The sequence below is a fragment of the Cyprinodon tularosa genome, unplaced genomic scaffold (assembly GCF_016077235.1).
Source record: "Cyprinodon tularosa strain WSP-4 unplaced genomic scaffold, ASM1607723v1 ctg145, whole genome shotgun sequence".
NCBI lineage: Eukaryota > Metazoa > Chordata > Actinopteri > Cyprinodontiformes > Cyprinodontidae > Cyprinodon > Cyprinodon tularosa.
The window spans coordinates 319,314-331,944 of NW_024038276.1; the positions used below are offsets into that span (position 1 = coordinate 319,314).

The 12,631-nt window shown below is 37.4% G+C and overlaps 1 protein-coding gene across 5 annotated transcripts in view; it reads right to left on the reverse strand.

The window, feature by feature from the left end:
* The window catches only part of sugt1 (SGT1 homolog, MIS12 kinetochore complex assembly cochaperone), a 56,208-nt gene extending 45,315 nt beyond the window's left edge, over positions 1 to 10,893 (reverse strand). For 4 of the 5 annotated variants that reach the window (XM_038278845.1, XM_038278848.1, XM_038278844.1 and 1 more), the window contains exons 1-3: positions 10,742 to 10,893; positions 10,597 to 10,645; positions 6,512 to 6,602 (exon numbers count right to left, since the gene is read on the reverse strand). In XM_038278845.1, coding sequence (XP_038134773.1) covers positions 6,512 to 6,602; positions 10,597 to 10,645; positions 10,742 to 10,755 — 154 coding nt within the window. In that variant the 5' untranslated portion in view covers positions 10,756 to 10,893. The remainder of the gene's footprint in view (positions 1 to 6,511; positions 6,603 to 10,596; positions 10,646 to 10,741) is intronic. The other variant, XM_038278846.1, reaches the window with a different exon arrangement.
* Between the last annotated feature and the right edge of the window lie 1,738 nt (positions 10,894 to 12,631).

Sequence of the window (12,631 nt, forward strand, 5' to 3'; positions counted from 1 at the left end):
ATTCATGTATTTATTACAAAGTATTAATCAAACCTGCGAGCTGGCCATGAGACAGACACATCGCAGATGACAGAGCGCTGTGATTACTCCTAAATTAACTTAAAATCCTAAAACCTGCTGACGGAATATGTTCGCTTTTATTGCCGGTATCCTGGTGCCTGCAGTTTAAATTATTTAGATGAAAAACACCTGCCAGCAGCCGCGATGAGGCTGCTGTTGAATGGATTTCTGCTGTCGGTGCACCGCTGGTATGTGGGGGTCTGAGCGCCTCCGACAGAAATAGATAATCTGGATGAACTGACTGCAATTAAGTTTTCAGGTGGACTTTCTCACTTAAAAACATATTAAAACTACTTTATTCCCACTGATCACAGCAAATATAGCTGCAAGATTTAGATTATTTAGATGAAAAAACACCTGCCAGCCACCGCGCTGAAGAGGAGGAGACCCGCCCAGAGGCTGCTGTTGAATTAAGTTTTCAGGTAGAAAAATAGAGCGGGAGCAAAACTGAGTATGATTGTGCTTTATTAATGTATTTATTACAAAGTATTAATCAAACCCATCAAAGTCATCATCCTCTGTTTCTGAATAAAACAGCTGCGCTAAAACAGACATGCCAATTTCCCCTTCTTCGCTGTCAGAGTCACTTTCCGTGCAGCGCGGCTCCTCAGAAAAAATGCCGGCTTTTGCAAAAGCTTGAACAACAGAGCCAGCAGACACGTTAGTCCATCTACAATCCATCCGCAAACGGTGGCGTAACTTGCCCGGCGCTGCCTTCCACTTATCGTGAAACTGTGGTCTCCGTCGGTCATCCATCGCTCCCACGCCGCTCGCAGCCTTACTTTGAATGGCCGCTTCACACCGATGTCGAGCGGTTGAAGTTCCTTTGTCAGACCCCCGGGATAACGGCGAGCACAGCGTCCATTTGATTCACCTTTTTTTTTTTCACATCGGCTGTGAGATGGGCACGCAGCGATGGAGATGCGTGGAAAAAAGCACCTGGTCTCCTCACATACACCTGCCTTTCATCATCTCCTCATTCATCCAGCCTTTTTCATTGGCGTTAATATCATATGTCATCAGAGCGCTGTGTCTGTCTCGCTGTCAGCTCCCAGATCAGCTTCTCTGATTGGTTGATGCGGCGCGTCCAGCAGCAAAACTTCAATGTTTCCATCTCGAGCAGCAGCAGCGCGTTGGCGGTGCGTCAGATACTTAAACGCTCCCGAGGCGCTGCGGCTGCAGCTCAAAACGCGCTGCCGGACCTTTTGCTGCGCCTATACGCGCGTCAACCATTGACTTTGCATGTAAACTCGCTGCTTCTGCTGCACCTGCTGGGTCCGGTTCACACCGATGTCGAGTGGTTGAACAGCGAGCACAGCGTTAATTTGTTTCCCCATGTTTTTCACATCAGCTGTGAGATGGGCACGCATGGAGTTACATATTAACAGCGATGGTGAGGGGTGGAAAAAAAACACCTGGTCTCCTTCCATTCAGCCACTCTTTCATAGGGATGGGGATCGAAACCCGGTTCTATCAAGGACCCGGTTCCAGTTTTTTCAAAACCCGAAAATCAATAACGTTTGGGCTTATCGATACCACTATCGAGTCTGGTCTTTTTTTTTTTTTTTCCCGGAGGTCCTGTAACATAATTGTGTGTCCCTCGAGTCGCGTCACAGCATTTAAATCTAATCAATCCAATCACTGCAGCATGTCTACCAATGTTTTGGAATGAAATTGTAAGCAAACAGATATTAAAAGTAAAACAAGTGAAGTCTGGCAGTTAACTTTGCTCGCAACTCGAGAATGGCTGAACGGAAAAGACTCCTCCTCCTCCTGCTGCTGCCCCGCCGCACCACAGTCGGGCCCGTCTTCATCATCCACTCAGAGAACCACTGGTTAGCGCGCACACAGACTTTGTAGCTTGTCTGGTCACTTAAAAATGGTAATTGTGAAATCCGTGTTGTAATCGGCAGCATACAAGCTAGTTAGCTTAAAAAGTAAATAAAGTTTCAGACGTGCTGCGTGATGATGTGTTCAGGTTGGCTCAGTAAAACGACAATTAGGTTATCATGATGCGTTCAAGTGTAACGTAAAGAAAAGGGAAATTGAGTTTTTGGCGAGAAACATGAGTAATACAGTTGTATATTGCTGTAATTATTTTACAATATATAATTAAACTACTGATGCCAACATTTATTAAAAATTACATTTAATTTAAAATAAAATTATTTATTTGATAAATATTTTCCTAATCTCTAAAAACCTGATGAAAAGTGACAGACATGTTAATTTTTCTGCAAAAAAATACCTGTTAATTTATGGGCTGATATTTTATTTCCTTTTTTTCTGACACAGCATATTATTCATTTAATTTATATACATTATGACATTTTATTTTTCATTTGGTGCTGCTGATATATTCTAGTTAGTTTTATGTCATTTAGAAGTGGCCTATTACATTAGCCATGTTTACTGAAGGCTAGAAACTTTTTTGTTATGCTCACTTGTTAAGCAATAAAAGCAATACCAGTTCTGTTAAAAACATATTGTCGCATCGTCTTTCCACCAAATAACAGAAAAGTATCGATAGTGGTATCGATAAAGACTCGGATCGATAAGGAGTATCGATAAAGGTATCGATATCAATAAATATTAACGATCCCCATCCCTACTCTTTCATCATCTCCTCAATGAGGAGGTCTCAAAAGTCGCAGTTAGAACACACATAAGGCGCACCGCACCATAGGGCGCACCGCACATTTTGAGGGAAAAAAAAGACGTTTAAGTGCGCCTTATAGTCGTGAAAATACGGTAGTTTAATAAAGGGTGAATGTCAACAGCAAACCAGCCAATCATATGGCAGCATTTAGGCACACTGATGGCTTGCTGGGTTGTAAGTAAGCTGCAGAAAGTGGAAGAAATTAAATTATATATCCATGTCATGGACAACCATCTGTTTGGCTTAAAAAGATTAGGGATGTCTCGATACAGAAAGTGCAGCTTTAACAATTGACGAAAGCAGATATTGACCCGACATTATCGCAAACAATACATGCTTGTATTAATCATCTTGTACTGTACAACAGTGTGAGTGTTTTTCCTCACATTTGCGCCTAAAAATAGATTGTCAGAGTAGGAAAAAAATAAATAAAACCGAAGCACTCGTGCAAGTACAGATATCTCTCCTTTCAATCACAATTTGCTCTCAGGCTTATTTTAAGTAAGATATCTGTTCATCTTTTATTAAAAACATAAGAAAGTGAAGAAATAAGACAGTGTTAAAATGTTTTTTTTGCATTTAACACCAAAATATCACAGCCAAAACTTGTGATGACCTGACATCTCAAGCAAACAGCACAGGCAGCTCACAAAAAAATACTCTACAGTGTGAAGAAAAGAACTGCGAAGCAGATTTCATCAGATTTGAGCTCATCATAGACAGGTGAGGGGGGTGCAAGACAGCTTCCAGGAGGAGAAAACTACATTTGGGACCATTTATGTCAGATGATAGTATAATCAGATAATAATTCAACATAAAACTGCACAGAACTAGATGGAAACACTGTCTGGTCTGATGATATTTGGTTTATCAGCTGCAACATTCAGATGGTAATGTTCGATTCTAGTATGAACAACATAAACTCTGATCTAGCCTGCTTTGTATCAGGCTGCCGGTTGTGGTGTAAATATATTGACTTGGCACAATTTAGGCTCCATAGAATAAATAAAAGACAAATCAAAAACAAAAAAACCTGAGTAGTTGAGGACCATTAGGATCTAATTATAACAGAATAATGCAAAAGAGGGTCCAGCCCTAGCAAGCTGTTCCTAATAAAGTGGCCAGAGAGTGTTGCAACAACCGGCACAAAAAGTGGAAAGTACTTTAAACGTTTCCTTCTTAATATCTTACAGATAAATAATCGGTAGTGATGTTATGAGATCAGCCGAGGCTTTGAGGCGTGTGTCGAGTACTGGAGGGGGCGTTTCAGCGAGGCGCGCATCGAGGATTGCTTTATTTGGGGGAGGAGCCAAAATAGATGACGTCCAAAGACTCGCTGCCCCGTCATACCACGTGACCACCTCGGGAAGTGGTTCAGCTTGCCTGGAACTTTGGCAGGAATCTAAACAGCCTCAGTATTCAGTCAAGATGTGGGAGTTTGTAGGAGAGTTTGGATATATTCTAAGAATAGATTGGTTGTTTTTCCACCCAATCTAGCTGGTTAAAACTAATTTGGTTAGATTAAATGATAGTGATGTCAGCTGACATGGACTTCCACTGCTGGGGTTGTTGGTTCAAGACCCACCTTAGACATTTGATTGTTGCGATAAAACAAGTATTTTGGCTAATGTGACTATTTTGTATTAGTTTGCCCTCGTACAATATATATTGGGTAAAAACACTACCAAATTATATTGGTTGGTTTAGCCAAAAGATAGGTTGAACAAATAACTTCCAATCTGATTAAACCACAAACTGTGGAAAAACTCTTATGTTTGAATAAAAAGACTAACACCTTTCATTTTGCCCATAATTGCCCAATTTGCACAAACACTTTCACTGTCTGCTTGAGCTCATTTAAATAAAACAGCAGAAAAATAGTGCACCATAAATTATTTTTCTCTTCCAAAACATTACGCACACATAAAAAAAAACTTGCACAAGATTTTATTATACAGACCAATCATTAAGAATTTCAAAGGAACTTAAATGGGGAAAAAAACAAGAAAAATTATTGCAAAAAATCACAGATTATTTTACTAACTGTAGTCCTGCACTTCACCTGTAGTGGTAAAATGTTCACATGAAGCTTTATGAACTGTGAGGATCGTTGAAGCAATTTGGCCAAAGGGTTCAATGCCTCATGAGGATTCATCTCAGCTTCACTAATAAACAGAATAAAGGACGGATTTGGTCTGTAATCCATGTCGTTAATGAGGGTTGTATTTTCCTTAATGGGCATACCAAAGTAGTGACGTACTAAAGCAGGCATGCCCAAAGTCAGTCCTTGTGGGCCGTCCTGCAGGTTTTAGAGGTTTTCCTCCTTCAGCACACCTGATTCTGATGATTAAGTTCAGCAAAAGCCTGTTAATCAGCTATCAATGAAAATCCGCTCTGCTGAAGCAGGAAACCTCTAAAGCCCACAGTACAGCGGCCCTCGAGGACCGACTTTGGGCAGGCCTGTCTTAAAGGGACAGTGTGTATTTTCTGAAGACCTTTAAGCAGGCAGATTTTTATATCCAAGTTAAAAGAAAAGTCTAGAAATCCTTGAAAAGGAAACACTAAACAGACAGGCCTTGTCATTTTAGCTAATTTTGATCATTCTAGAACAACTATAACAGATAATACTTTAATGCTTAAAACACTACATTCCATTAAATCTTATCGTTTTCAAATCCCTTAAAGGTGCTGTACGAGATCATGGAAAAACTAGCTATTTTTTTGAACATACACAACCATGCCTCTCCATTCAGGCCCCCACGAAACCACGCCTTCAAAACACATGACTGCGCATTCTGTCTGCAGCACGTCAGCAGGAGCAGCGCTGATGATGCACAGCGCTATGATCGCTCCTCTGAAACAGTTTATGAATGTCTAAATTAACTTAAAAAGCCAAAATCTGCCGGTAAAACATGTTCGCTTTTATTATCCTGGTGCTTGCTGTTGAATTGGATTCCTAGTGACTGCGGAGTGCCGGTGTATGGGGGTCTGAGCGGCTCCGACAGAAATAATATTTGAAGGCAGGATGGTAATCTGGATGAAATAACTGCACTGAAAGTTTTCAGGTGGACTTTCTCACTTTAAAATAGATTCAAACTATTTTTTACCCACTGATCACAGCAAATATAGCTTCCATTGTTACAGGCAAAGAAAGGATAGGGGTTATTGCCATAACCCCTATCCTTTCTTTAATGGTTAATGATAATTACGTTACTTGGATATAACCAGAATATCTTCAGAACGGCTCCAAATGACACAAAACTCATATGGGTGAGTAGAACGTGATGTAATAATGTAAAATCAAGGGCCCAATGTAAAAAAACAAAAAACGGCATTCCCCTTTAAGGTTAAAATAAGTATGTTCAACTTGTGCAACAGCATCAAAGATGATAAGTTTCTATGCTTTTCCAGATAAAAAAAAAATCATTAAGATGTGACAGACACATAATCAGCTGATTGTGCAGATTTACATGGAGCTTGAGCAAAGAAACGTGGAAGCAGTTTAGCAGAGAAAACAGGGACAGAGTAACAGCAGCCTCTTAATAAGCTTCAGATGTTTATTATTTGTTAGATGAGAGTGTTCATCTAGAAGATTTAGAAGATTATAAGATCTTCACTTTAATCAAATAAAGAAAACAGCTATATTGGGATCTGTCGTAGGATATTACTAAACAGAGAATCATGTCAAGACCCATCCAAGATCTTATTTTACAAAACAATACGAGGAATAAAATGTGCAAGAGCTTGGCTTGAGATATTAACTAGTTCTTGTTAAAAAGACACTTGACTTACTGCTGTAGTTTTTCAGAAGTATGTGGGCATAGGCGCGCTGACAGAACCACTCAGCATTGTCACAATCTCCTTCCAGGGCCTCATTAAGAGCCTGAGAAAATACAACACAGCTTTTAGAAAACTTCCTTCAATATGATTTCCATTTGATTGTATAAAAACATAAAAACAAGATTGATCACGGAAAAAGTTCCTGCTGCATCACTGAGCCTCTTTTAAATGCAAAGCATTAATATATCTAGAAATAAAAAGTCTTTCTGACTATTTTACCACTAGCAAGTCTGCAAATGCTGCTTAATTTCTGATTCCATTATGCACTTGTTAAAAAACAACCACAAAAAAATAAAATAAAAATCTCTTTGAAAGCGGAGGTTCATAGAATTTGTGTTTATAATCTGAAGTAAATGAACATACCCAGATTAAAGCTAATAAATATATCTTTTCTTTTACTAGAACGAACAGGGCTCATTGTTGATGTTTTCATGAAACAAAGCAGCTTGAATTCTCTAAAGTTAAGAAATATATCTTCAATTCATCACTACTGTTTTGATAAGTGAACACTTTATAAATGAAACCTAAAAAGTTCTGGACTCTAAATCTCAATCGTTTAAATTTATTGATAAAGTTTACTTGAATAAAATAATATGAACAGAAAAAGTATTGATCCAAGCCAAAAACATTCTATTTGTTTATTTATTTATTCAACAAATCCTCTTTTTATGGTCACATCATTAGGCATCACTTTAAACTGTGGGACTTGTGTTACTTTGCCAGGTTGTAGCAAAGGCGTAACTTTGTGAAGGACTGGTGGGGACAGTCTCCAACAATAATTTCCGCTTTTTTCCCCCTTTCCACTCATTTACTTTAACCAAAGGTAACCGAGGTTGGGTGCAGCGATCTGTGTTCAGAGCGTTTTGAGTCTGTGTTTTTTTTCCTCTCTCACGCTGCTCCCGTTTCCTGCCTCTTGGTGTGACATCATCAGATGTGTGGGTTTGAGACATCTGATTTGCAGTTGCATTTCACTGCGTACAAAGTAGCTACGTAGTTGGAGGAGAGACACACAGCAGCACTCAGTGAATATTAACCAGCAACGACTTCGATGTTGCTGGTTCGATGTGTAAAAAAAATTACAGATGCCATCCAAAACTCAGTTCGTTAGACATACAGAGCTTTTTTCCGCAAAAATGGCAACAGATAAGTTTATACAAGTTAGTATTATAATGCAAGAAACTTGAGAAAACATAGTTTAAATGTTGTGTTGTTCTTTACTGGTTTAAAAAAAAAAAAAAAAGTAAAGGGTGATTTATACTGCGAAACTAGGTCGTCTGCGTTGGTGTTGAAGAAATGAATAATAGAATAAACCAAGAATAAAAATGAGTTTTTATGGATGAGATTTACTGTAGGTGAACACTGATCCCTCCAGTTCATAGGTCAGTATTGGTAGCCCTTCCTATGACTTGGTAGCCATGAAGTAGCCCTCAGCCTTAAAAAGGTTGGTGACCCCTGCTGCAGACAGTGCTGCAGGCAGGAGGCCAGCTTGTTTTGTTTGTATGACCGAAATTGCAGAAAACGACTCATGAAGTTGGTCCAGCTAGAAGAGCGAGGTGTGCGAGAACACCGGGACCCTATTTCCACCTGGATCCCCACTCTTTTTTTTTTTGCCCTCACTTCCTCTCCGCCTCAGCCGTATCTAGACCCACAGCGTATGGCACAAACCATGCTCAAAATTGAGCATAAATGAAAATGTCTGCTTCAAGCTCACTGCGAAACCCTGCTGTGGGGAATATAACCAGCCCTTTAGGCTTCTCAGAGGACCATGACTCAAAAGTTACAGGTTAACATATTTTCTTATTGTGCAGACAGAATCAGACTGCAGAGCTTCTACATATCTTGAAATGTTGTTTCTTGCATCATAATATTTGTAAAGAGGTTCATAAATAATTTTTAACAGAGCACAGAGAGAAATAGGAAGAGCTGCAGATTTAAAGGTGAAACAGATTTACTGGGATATGCAACATGCAATAAAATATTTCTCCAAGTTCACCATAAAGTTAAAAAAATAATAATATGCTATTCTATATTTAAAATGTAGCATACTCATATTTTTCTGGATGAATGGATTTATTTGAAACTGCACATTGTAGGGATGAATGATTTATAGATTTTTAATCGATAAATATCCCTAAATATCTCTAAATATAAATATCAGTGTATTATGGTTCTCTTCAATGGCGTAACGACACAACAATAGACCTGTAAGCTAGGGATGCACGATATTGGGATTTTGGCCGATATCCGAAATGCCGATATTTTAAAACTCATGTAGCCGATAACCGATATCGATACCGATGTTAAAGCTGGACAAAAATAAGTAGTAATTGAAAATAGCAGTTTTGTTATCCATTTCTGACACTTTGAAAAATAATATACTCAAATATATTTTCATATGCTGATATCAAATTGATTTTTAAAAACGTGGTATTGATCTATTTTACTTTCAAAATCTCGTGAAATTTCATCGTTCTGTTACAAACTCTCGTGATGTTTTGCAAATTCTTGTGAGATCGATACCGCGTCAATATATCAACATATAAAAATATAGCAAAATTTCGTGAATTTTCGGGGGATTTCGTAGCATAACGATGAAATATAGCAATATTTCATTATTAAAAGAGATTGATATGGTGTTTTTAAATGGAAATATATTATCATATGAAGATATTGTTATATTTTAATGTATCAATATTTTTTCCCTCGTCTTTAGAAGTTTTTAAGTCTGTAAAAAAGACGTTTTTGAGGAAGAAGAAGAAGTAGTAATTTTTTTAGACCTTAGAAACTCAGAAGCTGATCAAATATCGGGTTAAATATCGGTGGGGTGGCCGATGTCCGATATTCAGTTTTAAGGAAGATACAGGTCGATACCGATAGGGGGCCGATTATATCCTGCATCCCTACCGTAAGCAATATTATCTGGGTGGGCCCCATATGAAGGAATACCCATAATTCCAAGCCGTGGTGTAAAAACTCAAATTCTCAAATACATCGTTCTGTTAAGATATTTGTTGCTGTTTGAAAAATATTATATGAGTGTATTTTTTACCAACCGTCTGACAAACTATACTCAGTTAATAACATAGTGATTAAAAGTTCCACCGCTTTGCTATTGGTGTCGTGTTTAAACGTCTCACCATCATGGTGAAATCTGGCATGTGTTGCGGTATAAATACAATCCGGTCAGTCAATCTAGTATCAGGTGGGTTTAAGTGGGCTTTTTCACACCATTACACCTGCAAAGAGACGTCCTAGTTCATAAATAGCGTGGGGGGGCCACCCAGGTGTCAGGGGTCGGGGCCCCCTAAGCAACTGCAGTCTCTGCTTACAGATAGTTACGCCTGTGTTCTCAACAACAGGAAAGCATTCAATTAATATATGTTTAAGCTAAATTTTTGGAAAACATAAAAACCTAATGAAGGCGTTTGGGTCAAGTAACTATAGGTCCATCAGCCCCCACCCACCCTATGAGTGCCCCACCAACTTTCATTACAAAGTTACACCTTTACGTTGTAGTCAGAGCTGTATAAAGGCAAAACAATGAATAATAATTGTATTATAAAATAATAACGGTCTAAGAGTATTTTTGTAACAGAAACGTTGCTTAGAAACCGTTCTTTAGGTTAAACATCTCTAAAAGTCCCAAATGCTAGCAGGCAAAAGAATGAACCAGAAATACGCAACTTAGCTTTCACTTTCAGTTAAACTCAACATTATGCGGTTGTAACGTTTATTTTAAATGCTGACTTTAAGCATAAGCTACAAGTAGTGAATAACAAACGTTATTATTCAAACTAGAGACGAAGAGGAATCTTGTAAATGTAAATATACATCTGGTTTTCAGAAACCTTTGCTTCCCAAAGTAGTGCTAGCAGGAAACATTAGCTAACTTAGCAGACTTAAACCAAAGCTAACATATAAAGCATTGCTATGCACAGCGTTTTAAGCTATCTAAAGAATAACTGGTCGCAACACTTCAAATTTAGACCATCAACGATTCCGAGGTTAATTACAGCATGGATGTAAAACATGTTTACCTCCAGGGCTTTCTGGGGATCTTCGTCAATGAAGCTATCACTGAAGCTGCTAAAGCAAAAATAACACACCAAGACTTCATTAAATGAATGGGAATTAACACGTGAAAACGAGCCACAGATAAGCTACTGAGTGATTTTATCTCACCGTTCGGCTGCCATGAGTTTTCGCCCCGAATGCGGTCTGTGTTTCTGACTGTTACAGGAAAGTTCTAGACGTGGAGAATACTAGAAACGTGATAAGCGGCAAGTGTCAGTGAACGCAACAGAGGGTTCAACAACATCCGGTGACGCCATGACGTCGAGTCCTGACGTTCCGTCCTCCCATCAGAGTGACAGAGTGCAATAAAAATTAATTTGCTGAAAATACCAAATTTTGGTGTACAATTACAAAATATATAGATACAAGATGGAGTATGAAAAATACATAAATAAACAAAAAAATCTATATTGATATCTATATCTATATCTATATATATATATATATATATATATATATATATATATATATATATATATATATATATATGCACTTTATATAAACACTATATATAGTGAATATGGAAATATTAAGATATGTATAAAACGCTTACAGATTTAATATAAATATTAATACGTTTTTGTAATCGGGGTACAGAAAAGTGCATGAAACAAAAAACAGGGCTATAGGTCAGTGTTTGATTTAAAAAGTGAGACAAAGAACCAATTGCAGCTTTTCAAAAAGCAGATAAAAACTGTGATCCTTCAGTAATAGAAATGAAGCTCAAACTTCACCTCCTTATATTTTGAATCATTGCTAAAATACAACTGTGCAGGTAGAGAATACAATAGGTGAAACCAATTAGACACAATTTCTGTGCTAATGTTTATAATTATCTTCATGATGTATTTAGTATCATGTCTTCAATAGGGCTGAAAAAGTTAATCTGATTAATCATGATTAATTATCGATCAATAAATAATTAATTATTGAAATAATTGTCATCTAACTAAGTAATCCTATAATCCCGAACTGGAGTATAGGGATTGTAAAAAATATATATGTAGATATTTATATATATTTATTTATATATATATTTTTTATCTTAAATGCAAATTATTAATATATATATATATATATATATATATATATATACATATATATATATATATATATATATATATATATATATATATATATATATATATATATATATATTAATAATTTGCATTTAAGATAAAAAATAAAAAGTTTTTCATTTGTCATCTCTATGCAGAACTCCTCAAGTGGAAACATTTTAGCTTCACCTGGTTTAATTTGGTAAATCTTCTTTAAGGCACCTTTGGCTATCCAATTACTAATTAAAAAATAATTAGTAATTAACAAAATATTAATGTACAGGATCAAAATGATCAAGGCGGACATATTTAGTCCGCCTTGATGTTAGACCTTAAGAGGTCGTAGTGGTGAGTGATGGTCCGATCCTTAGGTGGGCTCCCAGAGCCAGCCCTGCTAAGGACCCCATATACAGGTGCTGGTCATAAAATTAGAATATCATGAAAAAGTAGATTGATTTCAGTAATTCCATTTAAAAAGTGAAACTTGTATATTATATTCATACATTACATACAAACTCATATATTTCAGATGTTTATTTTGTTTAATTTTGATGATTACAAATGACAACAAATGAAAATCTCAAATTCATCATATCAGAAAATTAGAATATTGTGAAAAGGTTCAAAATTGATGGCCCCTGGTGCCACACTCTAATCAGCTAATTAACTCAAACCACCTGCAAAAGCCTTTAAATGGTCTTTCAGTCTAGTTCTATAGGCTACACAATCATGGGGAAGACTGCTGACTTGACAGTTGTCCAAAAGACGACCATCGACACCTTGCACAAGGAGGGCAAGACACAAAAGGTCATCGCTAAAGAAGCTGGCTGTTCACAGAGCTCAGTGTCCAAGCACATTAATAGAGAGGCGAAGGGAAGGAAAAGATGTGGTCGAAAAAAGTGTACAAGCAAGAGAGATAACCGCACCCTGGAGAGGATTG